The 14,712-nt window shown below is 34.6% G+C and overlaps 1 protein-coding gene across 4 annotated transcripts; it reads right to left on the bottom strand.

The window, feature by feature from the left end:
• LOC109843022 lies at positions 1,081 to 10,852 on the bottom strand. 4 transcript variants are annotated; one of them, XM_020411952.1, is made up of 4 exons: positions 7,905 to 8,164; positions 7,657 to 7,803; positions 7,344 to 7,574; positions 1,081 to 1,618 (listed from the first exon to the last, which is right to left on the bottom strand). In XM_020411952.1, the coding sequence occupies exons 1-4, from the start codon at positions 8,112 to 8,114 to the stop codon at positions 1,559 to 1,561; spliced, it is 648 nt and encodes a 215-aa protein (XP_020267541.1). In that variant the 5' UTR covers positions 8,115 to 8,164; the 3' UTR covers positions 1,081 to 1,558. The 4 variants fall into 4 exon arrangements, with proteins under 4 accessions (XP_020267541.1, XP_020267542.1, XP_020267543.1 ...); XM_020411953.1 differs by lacking the exons at positions 7,344 to 7,574; positions 7,657 to 7,803; positions 7,905 to 8,164 and adding exons at positions 10,033 to 10,263; positions 10,346 to 10,492; positions 10,594 to 10,852 and having other exon boundaries at positions 1,237 to 1,618; XM_020411954.1 differs by lacking the exons at positions 1,081 to 1,618; positions 7,344 to 7,574; positions 7,657 to 7,803; positions 7,905 to 8,164 and adding exons at positions 9,273 to 9,601; positions 10,033 to 10,263; positions 10,346 to 10,492; positions 10,594 to 10,852.

Here is a 14,712-nt window from a genome sequence, read left to right as displayed (position 1 = left end):
TATTCATTAGATATTCAACAAATATATGTTATCATTTTCTTGCAATAGAGCCAAACATGATACACCTGATGAATATGCAACGTAGTAATATATAATATTCTCAAATAAAAATTCATTTATTTATATTTACAAGCAGCGAAATAAATTTTAATGACTAAACTATACAAATGAATAGTTGGTTAAATAAACAAATCGAATATACCTATGGTTAATTTCTATTCATTTATGAACCAAATAATAAAGATTATTCATTTATTATTAAATGAATAATCAAATAGATTATGACCAAATACCAAATAGAAATCTAAATGTTTGTTAAATATTTGGTTCATCTCAGCCCCTAAGCACAAAAGTGGTGAACTAGTAGCCCCAAACTCCCCCAAAAATAGTTAGTGGAAAATCTAAAATAATTAGTGGAAAATCTTGGAATAAGTTCGCGCTACGCTATAAAAGATTTGATCTCTGAATCAATCGCTCCAAAATCAACAATGCGCTATTCCAACTAGAATCCACGGTAAGAAAACAGGAATACGAGTTTATCAAGTCCAATTCCCATCGGACAACAAAAAATGTCAAACGCTTTACACCAAACCCAATTGCTTACTACTTAAAACCAAAAGGACATCATCAAACCATTTCATGCAATCATCTTAGTCATGCTATTAAACACCACATATAAAATAACGAAACCACAACTTGAAAGAAATACGAGTTTCTCAACTCTTTAGCAATTAAGATAACTAGACAAGATCTTTCTTACCCACCCGTAAAGTTTTAGCATAAAATCCATAGAAGAGGCTCCCAGCTACACCATAAGACTCCATTGCGAACATAATATATCATAGATACACTACAACCAAGCTCTGTCCAATGAGCCAAAATAACATAACAATATGAACTGACTAAAAGAGACCATATTGTTGGGGATTCGAAATAATCAAATCAAATCCGTACCCTTCCGGATCTTGTGTTTGAGAGTTGAGCAAGAAAGAAATTCACCACAAATCAAAGATAAAAACTTGTAGGAAAGTAAACAAGAAAGAACACACCAGATTTAACGAGGTTCGGCAACGTGCCTACGCCCTCGGGAGCCACACCACACAATTCTTTGATTACTTCAAGAAGATTACAATGCTTGCAATTGGCCTCTCTCTCTCTAAGATTTCTAACCTCAAAGAGCCATCAAAACCCTCTTTTTTTCGTGCTCTTTTTCTCTCTTAAACCCTAAAGGGACGTGTTTCTATTTATAACAAAACACAATCCCAAACAGTGTAGAATTCTAAAACGAGTCTGCCACACCCTGGTGTGGCGCATACCACACTCATGACAAACAGGGCAAACTCTGCAACACCCTGGTGTGGCGCAGACCACACCCATGGCAGACAGGGCAGATTCTGTCACACCCTGGTGTGGCGCAGACCACACTCATGGTCTGTCTTGAATTTTCATGCAATTGTTGATTTTGATTCTAGGTTTGGGTCTCCACTCTCAAGACATATCTCAGAATCCCCTTCTTATCCTTCGCAATCTTCCCCTCCCTTGCCCCTTGGTCCCAACTTCAGGTCTCACAAACTTTGCTTGGGTCCCTAACTGCGCGATTTGAGTCGCTTGGTCCATGCTGTAAAATATGATTTAACATGCATCAACATGATTGCAGAAATAGAAGCTACACATTTACACTATGTCATATTCAAGAACTAGTGTTTTTCATGCAATAAGAGCCTTTACTACTCAAACATATATCCCAAAAAGAATTGACATTTTGAACGAACTTTTTGACTTTTCTCCAACCAAAATAAAATGGCTAGCATAACAAATCTTGGCAATGGTATTTTGTTCAGAACTGTGCAGTTAGAATCATGACAGTAAAAATTAAATACACAGACAATCTTCATAACCACATCTCAATAACAAACCTATCCAAATAAATCATACTCCCTTTAAAAGCACGAGTTCGGAAAATCTTTTTTAGACAAATATACCCCTTTATAGTTTGAACTACCTTATCTATAATCAAATTCTAATTTTTAATGGTCAATATTACCCTTCACTATTTTGAATATTTTATTTATATCTTAATCTATCCTAATCATAATCATATCTTATCCTAATCCTATGTGAACCATGTTTAGCTTAACAATTTAAAAAAACTAATATTAATAAAATATATAAAACATAAAAATGATATTAGTTTGTTAAGATAAAGAAATTACAAGTAGATAACATATTATAATACATAAAGTATTGCAAAAAAACCATAAAAAGTTTTAAAATTGCAGAAAAGATCCTGAAAAGTTCAAAATTATAAAACTCATCCAAATGTCTCAAAACTTAAAATAAAAAATATGAAATTAAAAAATTAACATCAGTTTTCAAAGAATTTAAACTTTACAGTTAACACCTCAATGTCTCAAAAATTATAGAAACACCCTCAAAAGTTTAAATTACAGACAAGCACATTAAAATTCTAAAATTTTAAAACTTACAAACAACACAGATGAATTCAAGAGATTACCATGATACACCTAAAATTTTTGACATTTAAATTTAAATTTTTTAATTAACACCCTCAATATCTCAAAAATTATAGAAACACCTTCAAAAGTTCAAATTATAAAAAGCCACCCTAAAATTCTAAAATTTGTAAATAAAATAAGATGAATTCAAGATATTACCCTTAGACACCTAAAAAATTAAAATTTGCCAAAATTAACCTCAAAATTTTTAAAAAACTCCTTCAAAATTTAAAAATCGTAAAAAAAACTCTAAATTTTCAAAATTTTTAACTAGCACACATCAAATTCGTCGATTGGTAGACCGCTAAAATTTAATATTTTTCAAAATTAATCTATAGTTTTAATAATTGCAAAAGACACCCTCAAAATTTTAGAGTTACAAGAAATATACTAACATTTAAAAAATTACCACCAACACATGAAACATAGAATTTACAACTACCAAACTTAAAAGTAAATTTTTTAAAAACTCTTTCAAAATTTTAAAAATTATAAATCACACCCTCAAAGTTCAAAACCACAAAAATGGGCTAAAATTTTAAAACTTGGCAAAGAAAAGTGTAATTGTTTGGTATTTTTCATATATATATATATTAAAATTTCTAATTTAGGGATTTACTATCCATTTTTAGCATCTAAGAATAGTCTAAGTTGATATTAGTAAACAAAAACAATAAGAATTGATTAAAAACATCTGGTTAATGGATAAAATTTTTAAAAATATTATAGATTAAAAATTATCGGCACTATATAAATTAAAATAATTTCATATAATTTTAGTAATAAGTTGGGGTAGCCAAAATACATTCGTAACATTAATTGATAGATGTTTAAATCCATAGAAATGATAAAACACTATAATATTATACCTTAGCATTAATTGATTTTAATTTAGAAACTTTAATCTTTGACGTTAATAATATTTATAGGGTAAAAGAATACAAGGAATTACATATGGAGAAACTATTAGAATATTTAGAGATAACTTTAAAAGAATTGAGTTATTTCCATTGCAAATGGGAAAGTGATGGAAATAAATCTAAAATTCAGAAAACGTCAATGAATCACTTGAATTGGCATTAACATAAGACATATCTATTAATGAAGCACTGAATGAGTTACATTAAAAAATAATTTAATAACTTTATCCTAATCAAAGAAAAAATCTTCATGGAAGACATAAGAAAAATTAGTAAGTATTCATAAATTTCATACTCTGTTCTTCAAATTAAATATTAATGTTATAATCTAAGAGAAATTGGTAATGAATAATGCAGGTATTTAGTTTAAATCTTTATGGAAAATGACAGGGATAGAGCAAATGTAATATTATTGAAATAACAGAAATTCTTATTGGATGCACATCAGAAAAATTTATTTTAGAGGAAAATAAAGAGATAACTTCTAATTTATTTAAGTAATAAATTAGGAACACAAAAAATTTTATATATATGAAATTAATATTTATTCTCATTGAAATAGAAAAAAAATCAAACTCTATATTTTGAGCAGTTTGTGTTGAGCATCATAAGTACATTTGACTTCTTTGTAAAGTTAAATGAGATGATAAAAAATTAACGAGCCCAGGAAAGATAATAGCATAAAAAATACAAAATTAGCCTGATGTCACAATTGATGTAGATGATGAAGACTTTAGAATTGTCCAAGAAATGATAAATGATAAACCTGAAAAAGGATTGATCTTAACTCAATAAAAAATAAAATAAAAGAAATAAAAACAATATTTTATAAATATTTTATAGAATAGTTTAATTATTTTGAGTGAAATTAGCAATCTTTAGAAGGGAGTTTCATAAATTTTTTCGGTACTTTTATATTCTTATGTGGATTTTTTTATCATATAAAAATATACTAGAGTTAGCATTAATCTTTAATTTATATTTTTTTATGAAGTCTATCAATGATTAGGAATAAACTTCATATTCTCTTTTGCATCGTTTTAACATACTTTAAATCAATCATTTTGCCATATTGGTTTTAAATATCCACCTTCCTTGTATAACACTATTTTAATATTTTTCACTTTGTAATGCTATACTTTCTCAAATAAAACTTAGTTTCATATCGGTCAAAAATAATATGAAAATTCAAATTATTTTTATATTATATTTGTTTTTTGTCAATTCAAATATCAACATGAAAATTTAAATTGGGTGTATCACATTTAAACAAACATAAAAAAGATAATCGGGATGTAAGAGTTTAAAGAAAAAAGTGAGCACAAACTGTCATAAATACTTAATCATGGTATTAAATCACGTGCATTGCACGTGTGTAAAAACTAGTCAGTCAAAAAAGAGAAAAGAATTGCTGGAAGAATCCTTTAGAAACGAACCCATCCAAGAAGGAGAAAATTACTGAGTCAAAATCACAATAGTTAATGCAATAACTCCAGAAATAGAACTGAGTTGACAAGAATAAAAGGTAAAAGAATTAACCTGTTACAAAAGAAACTAGAGAGAGAAAATCGAGCGAGAGGATTTTAAATAATGGGCTCCGCGACGTTCGTCGTCAGTGTCTTTGAAGTTCGCCATCATTAGAGTTGTCTCTTGAGGTTGTTAGCGTTTTAGGAGATTTAGGAGTTCAGCTTAGACTGAAAATAATGGGCTCCGCGAAGTTCGTCGTCAGTGTCTTTGAAGTTCGCCATCATTAAGAGTTGTCTCTTGAGGTTGTTAGCGTTTTAGGAGATTTAGGAGTTCAGCTTAGACTGAATATTCTGACCGAAGTTTAGCGGTTCGGTTCAGACATTCAGTTTTTAAAAATATGGTTCGGTTTAAAACCAAACTGATCGAACTCATTTGCACCAAATAAAACACTTCAAACTAAATCCATGTCTATTCCTAAAACTTATGCAGCTATTATTGTGGTAGTTTAACTCATATAAATACATCGAGGTCATTCTTTTTATCAATGATTCAACATGAATTAGGCTTGGCGACTTCAGTTCATAAATTGTGCACTTTAGAATTGGGTGGGCTTGGAACCAAATGTAAATCTTTACATGAAATAGCAATTGAATGTAGTGGCAAGAAGTTAAAAGTCTTGAGTCTTGGAAAATACTTTAAGCATTGTATTCATTTCGGACTACAATCCTGACATTAAGCAACACAAATAGAACTTTCCTATTTCCATTGGTATTTGAGGTCTTTAGGTAAGGGGGAGCATAAAACTTCAGGTTACATCATTTTGTGCAGAGTTTGGTCCAATATAAACCCAAACTAAGCTGACCGAACTGCTTTAGGATGGATTGGTTCAGTTTTGAATCATTAATGGTTCGGTATCGGTTTGTCAAAATTTGAACAAAATCAAACCAATCGACCGTTTGCTTGTCCCTGGCCAAGGCTCCTTAATGAGATAAAGCGGAGATGACCATTAAGATGAAAAACTATTGGAATTCCACAAACCACCGGTACAGACAGGGTAATCAATTTAACAATTTTGGACTTCAAAATCCAGCCACATGAACAATTTGATTTTAAATGCATGCCCAAAAGAATGCCTAAACATGAGATTTGCATTTGTGCCACCCTAGATTTAAATCCAAGACCCAAAACCCATGTTCCCAAACAGACCCTAAATGTTTTTCAATCAGGTTTGAACTGCTCATGCATCTCATCAAATACCTGGTCTGCTTTTGCTAACATACTCCTTGTGGTAAGCACTCAACAAACAATTGACAGATAAAAGATCAGGACAACTCATTATTCTACACAGAAAACCCAATGAATTAAAGAATACTAACTACACATGGATCCATAGAGGAAAAATAATTGACAAAATCATGTGAGGACCTCGTTTGCTAAATCACTCACATTTTTAACAAACGGAGACTACTTAATAATCAAGGACATACCAGGTAAAGATAGTCTACCAAATAACACACCTTTATAAACAGATAGTTGTATGTCACTAGTCAAAGGTGAACCACTATATAGAATAAGAATTTCTTAGCCAACCTGTTCTCTTCAAGTAACAATGAAAACTCAAAAAATTCATTTAAATCAATAAAACGATATAATATTGCTTGTCTAAACTAGAAATCTAGCTTGGTTGATTCCATCCTTAGATGCAACTCTCAATGGGAATTCATTCACATACTCAATCTGACTTTGCACAATAAATTGCTCTATATGTCCAATTTGCCTTGCATACCCAGAAAAGCCAAACCATGTTTTGATCGAAACTATTGCATACTGAACAAGATGTAGAGAGTGATAAGAGGATTGAAAGGCTCCTTCTCCAATTTGGTATATGCATAAGGGTATTGGTCAAATTTTTAAATCTTGGTAATGAGTAGACTCCAGTCATGCCAATTAGACGCTGAATGATACGAGCAATCCCTTAATGCCACCAAACCATGTGAAGGGAGGACGTGCTGAGGAGGTGAAGGTGAAAATTTAACCATTGATATTATAATTATTGAGAATATAAGCTGATATGATAAGTGCATCAGATATTGAAGCAAATAGGGACAGTTCACAACATAAAGAGGCTATTATTTGTGAATCTTAAAAATGCACAAGCTTTTAGAATGAACATGTGTGTGCGTCCACACACCCTTCACAGACCAAGAAGATGGTAAGAAGGGGAAAGTAAGCATATTATTAGTTGCTCCGCCTCTGTCTCATTGGCAATTTAACTTTCATCGTAAGATCCCTCATACGCAACAAGCTAAGTAAAACTAGCCAAATTTCCGGTGACAACCATGCTTTCTTGCATTAAGAAAAGAGGAGAAAACTAAGAAGCGAACCATGCATGAATGCTCCTGTTCAAATTAAATTGACACGTCTCAACCAGGAATTGTACCTCTGTGGGCACTGGTGGATTAGTTGGTTTGGGCTTTTTCCTAAAGATTGGAACCTCATCGTCATCTTCGTCGTCACCAGGGACACTGGTGACCACCTTGGCTTCATACTGATCGAGCTCATTTGTGTCAAGATCTTTCGCCTCGAAAGTGATGTAATAGTTGAGAGGGCAAGCGACCTGTACATTACAGTTGACGATTCTCGTGATATCGAGATGGAGTTCCCTGGCACCCTGTAACAATAATAACAAGTTTAACAACTATTTGAAAGATCTCCTCGTAGATTCGTATTGGGGGAATAAAAAGAAGCAGCACCTCTTTCACTCTCTCTTCGTTTTGGCGATCGATGGCAAAGCGGGCATATTTAAGAATTTTCTCCATGCACACCGTGGGGAGATCATTTATATAGGGTATGATGAGACCGAAAGCAATAACATTAGGGAACTCAGGAACCTCAAATCCCTAAAGAAGAATATTTAATGAGGAGGAAGAAGAATAACAAATAAATCGGGACAATTAATTAGAACAATTGACATATTTTAACGGATTTTTAGGGGGTTTACATCGCTGCGCGTGACAGCTTCGCAGTAGCGATCCAGCTCTTCGTCGGTCATCATATGGAGACCATCGTTGTAGATCTCGTCCTCATCATCCTCAACGCCGTAGACACGTCTCCCCTCCTCTATCGTCACCGTCATCGTCGTCTTCTCTGACGTCATCTTAGCCTTCTTCGCCGGAGATTCAGGCACTTCATACGTCGCCGCCGTCGACATCCTCTAGCAAACCCTAACAACCCCAATTCTCTCTCTCTCTCTCTCTCCCCCCCCTCTCTCTCTCTCCTGCTTACTACTAGGATAATCTCAACTTATGGCATGTAGATGGTTACAGTAGCAGGTAGATGGTTATTGTTACTCAGTAGCAAACAATTTTAGCCTTCAACAATCTCTCACTTGAAGATTTGATTGAAAATTAATCATATCTTCACACCATTTTTTCTATCTTGTCATTGTCATGTTGTTTATGTCTCCGTCAAACCACAAAAGGATCAACACCAAACATACTTGTCAGTGCTGATTGTCTTCGTCAAAAAATCTGCTAGGTTATATTTAGTATGAATTTTATGCATATCCACTGTTCTTTCTTCCACTTTCTCACGAATGAAGTAGTACTGAACTCAAATGTGTTTCGTCTTTAAATGAAAAAGTAGATTTTTTGCCAAATGCAAAGTATTTTGACTGTCACAAAATAGAGAAATATTCTTTTGTTCATGCCCAAATTCCTTCAGTATCATTTTTAACCATATTACTTCTTTACTAGCTTGTGTAGCTGCTACATATTTTACTTCTGTTGTTGATGGAGCCACACCTGACTGTAGTTTTGAAATCCAACTTACAGCTTCGACAGAAAGTGCAAATACATAGTCTGTGATGGATTTTCTATTATCACGATCACCTGCATAATCAGGAACTGCTCATACATCTCATCAAATACCTGGTCTGCTTTTGCTAACATACTTAGCCTTGTGATAAGCACTCAACAAACAATTGACAGATAAAAGATCAGGACAACTCATTATTCTACATAGAAAACTCAATGATCGAATTAAAGAATACTAACTACACATAGATCCATAAAGGAAAAATAATTGGCAAAATCATGTGACGACCTCGTTTGCTAAAACACTCACATTTTTAACAAGCGGAGACTACTTAATAATCAAGGACATACCAAGTAAAGAAGGTCTACCAAATAACACACCTTTTATAATCAGATACTTGTATGTCACTAGTCAAAGGTGAACCACTACATAGAATAAGAATTTCTTAGCCAAACTGTTCTCTTCAAGTAACAATGAAAACTCAAAAATTTCATTTAAACCAATAAAACAATATAATATTGCTTGTCTAAACTAGAAATCTAGCTTGGTTTATGATTTTATCCTTAGATGCAATTGTCAATGGTAATTCATTCACATACGCAATTTGACTTTGCACAATAAATTGCTCTACATGCCCAACTTGAACTTACATATCCAAAAAAGCCAAAACAGGCCATGTTTTGATCGAAACTATTGCATACTGAACAAGATGTAGAGAGTGATAAGAGGATTGAAAGGCTCCTTCTCCAATTTGGTATATGCATAAGGGTATTGGTCAAATTTTTAAATCTTGGTAATGAGTAGACTCCAATCATGCCAATAAGACGCTTAATGATACGAGCAATCCCTTAATGCCACCAAACCATGTGAAGGGAGAACGTGCTGAGGAGGTGAAGGTGAAAATTTAACCATTGAAATTATAATTGTTGAGAATATAAGCTGATATGATAAGCGCATCAGAAATTGAAGCAAATAGGGACAGTTCGCAACATAAAGAGGCCATTATTTGTGAATCTAAAAAATGCACAAGCTTTTAGAATGAACATGTGTGTGCGTCCACACACCCTTCACAGACCAAGAAGATGGTAAGAAGGGGAAAGTAAGCATATTATTAGTTGCTCCGCCTCTGTCTCATTGGCAATTTAACTTTCATCGTAAGATCCCTCATACGCAACAAGCTAAGTAAAACTAGCCAAATTTCCGGTGACAACCATGCTTTCTTGCATTAAGAAAAGAGGAGAAAACTAAGAAGCGAACCATGCATGAATGCTCCTGTTCAAATTAAATTGACACGTCTCAACCAGGAATTGTACCTCTGTGGGCACTGGTGGATTAGTTGGTTTGGGCTTTTTCCTAAAGATTGGAACCTCATCGTCATCTTCGTCGTCACCAGGGACACTGGTGACCACCTTGGCTTCATACTGATCGAGCTCATTTGTGTCAAGATCTTTCGCCTCGAAAGTGATGTAATAGTTGAGAGGGCAAGCGACCTGTACATTACAGTTGACGATTCTCGTGATATCGAGACGGAGTTCCCTGGCACCCTGTAACAATAATAACAAGTTTAACAATTATTTGAAAGATCTCCTCGTAGATTCGTATTGGGGGAATAAAAAGAAGCAGCACCTCTTTCACTCTCTCTTCGTTTTGGCGATCGATGGCAAAGCGGGCATATTTAAGAATTTTCTCCATGCACACCGTGGGGAGATCATTTATATAGGGTATGATGAGACCGAAAGCAATAACATTAGGGAACTCAGGAACCTCAAATCCCTAAAGAAGAATATTTAATGAGGAGGAAGAAGAATAACAAATAAATCGGGACAATTAATTAGAACAATTGACATATTTTAACGGATTTTTAGGGGGTTTACATCGCTGCGCGTGACAGCTTCGCAGTAGCGATCCAGCTCTTCGTCGGTCATCATATGGAGACCATCGTTGTAGATCTCGTCCTCATCATCCTCAACGCCGTAGACACGTCTCCCCTCCTCTATCGTCACCGTCATCGTCGTCTTCTCTGACGTCATCTTAGCCTTCTTCGCCGGAGATTCAGGCACTTCATACGTCGCCGCCGTCGACATCCTCTAGCAAACCCTAACAACCCCAATTCTCTCTCTCTCTCTCTCTCCCCCCCCCCCCAATTCTCTCTCTCTCTCTCTCTCCCCCCCCTCTCTCTCTCTGCCCCCACTTTAAATAGTAATCACGGTCACAATGACATTTTTGCATATTAGTGCCTCTCATTTGCTATAATTCCATCCCATTCGTCAAATCCTTAAAGTTGGTCACAAGTCCCTCAGACTCCAAAGCGTCTTTGCGAATCGGTCCCTCAACACCAAAATGTCCCCTCATCTCAATAGGGGCCCTCAAGGGACATTTGAGTCAGACCCTTATAAAGGGTTAGGGGGTGTTTGTTTCAAATCTTACAATTTTAGGATATAAATTTTATTATAGGATTTAAAATCCAATAGGAGGCCCTCAACACCAAAATGCCCATCATCTCAATAGAGGGCCCTCAAGAGACATTTGAGTCAGACCCTTACAGAGGGTTAGGGGGTGTTTGTTTCAAATCTTATAATTTTAGGATATGGATTTCATAATGGGATTTGAAATCCATAGGTTTTTTAACATGGGTTGGGATTTCTAAAACTCTCATAGGTAATCGGCTTTTATTATATAAATGCCAAAAGCCGCCAAACGCTAGCATAGATTAAAAGTACTATGTTTTCATCCTTAATTCTCCAACAATTTTGATGACTCCAACAAATTAAATGCTAAAAACCACTGTTTTCCAACTAGTTTATGTTCTTACCGAAAACCCCTATAGAACAGTGGTTCATCTAAGTCGATGCTGCCACCAACTTGTGCTGATCCTTAATGAAGCAATTCAAGCCATAGCACAACCTAGGGGAACCCACCATTTCAACCAATCCTCACATACTATGGAAAAATTCTTCTTCACTCTCTTTTCTTATGACACTTTTGAGTCATACGTGGGGTCCTTCCTACAATGCACATATGGTGCCCATCAGTTCCCACCTATGTTACATGGGCACTTCAAATAGGAAGCAGTACCCCTACCCGACACACACCCATACCCATACCCGTGTTGAAACTTCTTGAGTATATGCATATGTTTATTCAGGCGTACACTCAATTGTATAATACATGTTTTAATTTAGAAAATATACTTCTTGGAAGTGTATTCTACACATCTTTTTCTGTATATTGATTTAATGTAAACGAAAAAAAAACAATATTGATCTTATGTAAATTATTAATTTTAATGCATATAAATATACATAACATATATAGATATAGCTGTGTCCCTGTACCCTATGCTTTACAACTTTGATGTGTCTTGTACCCGCAGCTGTATCGGTATCCACACCCGTGCCCATGTAACTTAGATTCCCACATTCTCACTGTCTTTCTTCATCTTTCGCCAGTTTGAAGGTTGCAGATTGCAGATCCAAAGAAGTACATATCTCTGATTTTGCATTTAAATGTTTAGCAGAATGAACTCATGAGACTGGCAGAACCAAGTGAGATGTCATAAAGATAAAGCTCGCAAATTAATGTATATTGCAGCATAATCTTATAAGATAAACAGACATAAAATCAAAAAGAATTCTCAATGCAATATCATGGCAGTTACTAATAGACAGCCTCAACTATTTAGGTGATGGTATGAAGGTAAAAGAAAAAAGTAATAGGTTGATCACTGAAGTTCATAAACAAGATTTGAAAAATTGATAGGACATGAGACTCATGATATGTAAAATGAATCCAATAATTTAATACGCAACCAAACAGTTCCTAATACAATTGGTTGAGGTTTCAATTGATTATGAAAACAAGGTTTAGCAAGATTACAGGCCCTCTGATGTTCTAAATTAAGGAAGTCATCTGATATCCATAATATAGCCACTGTCAAATATCATGATCCCACAAAACTGGTTTTACTCAGCTTCTGTAAGGAAAAAAAGGATTAATCCAAATATTGTTAATAAAGACATTCCAGAAAAATATCAAAACCATGTGTATGTGCATAGCCATACACGTGTATAGACATACATAAGCACCCACATGCACAGATGTACAAGAGCAAGCACTCTCACGTGCATGCATTAGCACATGCACGCACAAGGAATTTGAAGAAGACACCAGTAGACATAGGAGAATTCATGTTATTACCTTATTGAACGATAATAGTTCAAAGAGGGTACCATATCAGGTATTGTTATACTAGATCTTTCTTCTAATACATGTGGATTATGAGTATGAGGGATCTCAGCTGATTAGTCTACAATTTGCTATGTTTGGAAAGAGAGCTTGTTTTTCAGTACACCTCTTGTGATCAGTTTAAAATGTTATTTGTGTTATACTTATCATTCACAGTAGATAAAAATAAGCATAATGTCGCATTTTATCTTTAAGTGTACTTATCTCTTGGTGAATCCCTACTGTGTTTGTCTTTATTACATCTTTCAAGATTGCCCCTTCATGCAATATTAACATACTGAGATGTGGGGAACCTAGGTTGCCGACCTTCATCTTCCTAATATTGATCATTTTTATTGCCTTATTAATGCTAGTTTGCTTGTAATCAGAAAATATTTGGATCAATATTTGCTACCTTGTGTTTGATTGAACAAATTCTAAGATTAGCAAGTTGAGCACTGTGTTTATTTGGGGAGTAGAATACATTTTCAAGGCAAATACCATGCAATTAGGCATAAAAATTATCAATAAGAAAGAAGGATTGTTTTGTATATACTGAGATATGGAATGAAGAACACAAAAGCGATAAAAGCATTCTTAAAACTAGCAATTCCAAATAGACATGTAATATGTTATTATGTGGCTAAGATTAGAAGAAATGAAAGTGAACAGTCGTGATGAATAGTTCAGAGGTTTCAGAGGTTCAAAGAACAATACCTGCATGTTTCAAGATATACTAGAATTATTCGAGGCAGCGCCACATGCTTTGTGGTAATTTATGATTGCCATCTTGTAGATGATCTACCATGTATCTTCATAAATAATAAATGTCATTGGAAACCTGTATTGGAAACCTGTGATAATGCAGTGTGCATGTTTCACACAATCATAAATTACCACAAAGCTTGTGGCGCTGCATCGAATAATTCCAGTATATCTTGAAACATGCAGGTATTGTTCTTTGACCCTCTGAATCGAGGCAGCCCCAAAATCCTTTTTCCTCAAATAAACAAAAGGATGGGATCGCAACAAGATCCCAGTACAGAGCTTTAACTCAGCCTGTTCTGGTCGGATACAACTTGGGGGGATTACACTATCCTAAGCACTCTTTTATTCTTTGGTTAGTTAATCACTCCCGACTTCTCACTCAGGAAAGGCTGTGCCGATTGAGAATACTTGACACAAATCAATGTGTCCTGTGTTCTAGTCATTTGGACAATTGCAGGCATTTGTTCTTCGAATGTCAGTACTCGGCTGATGTTTGGAGCAAGGTGATGGACTGGATGAGATTCACATGGAGATCTTATGTCTGGAGTTAGCTCATTAACTGGTATTCGTACAATCTAAAAGGGAAGGGATTCATGAAGAATTTGAAGAGAATGGCTATCTCTGTTGCAATATATTCAATCTGGCAGGAGAGAAATGTCAGAATCTTTCAAGGGAGAGCTCGAGGGACGGATATGCTTTTTTGTGCAATCAAATTTTCCATTTATGCTAAAATTTTGAATGAAATGTACATGTTCATATGAAAGATACATTGGAGAGGATGTAAATTTTTGTTACTAGATTACCAGGTAAAATCTGTTACCAGGTAAAATCTGGTATTTTGATGTACTGCACAATTCACATTTGGAAAATGAATAAAGTTTAATTCATTGACCAAAAAACAAGATCCTAGGATGGACTATATTCAATCGTTCCTCCAGTTATGTAAGAAATGGGAAAACAACAGGTGTGTTCATAATTCTCATAGCCTACAACACCACCAC

This window comes from Asparagus officinalis, chromosome 5, assembly GCF_001876935.1.
Source record: "Asparagus officinalis chromosome 5, Aspof.V1, whole genome shotgun sequence".
NCBI classification, from domain to species: Eukaryota; Viridiplantae; Streptophyta; class Magnoliopsida; order Asparagales; family Asparagaceae; genus Asparagus; species Asparagus officinalis.
The sequence above is the reverse complement of the archived record's forward strand: the minus strand, read 5'-3'. Positions and strand labels throughout refer to the sequence as shown.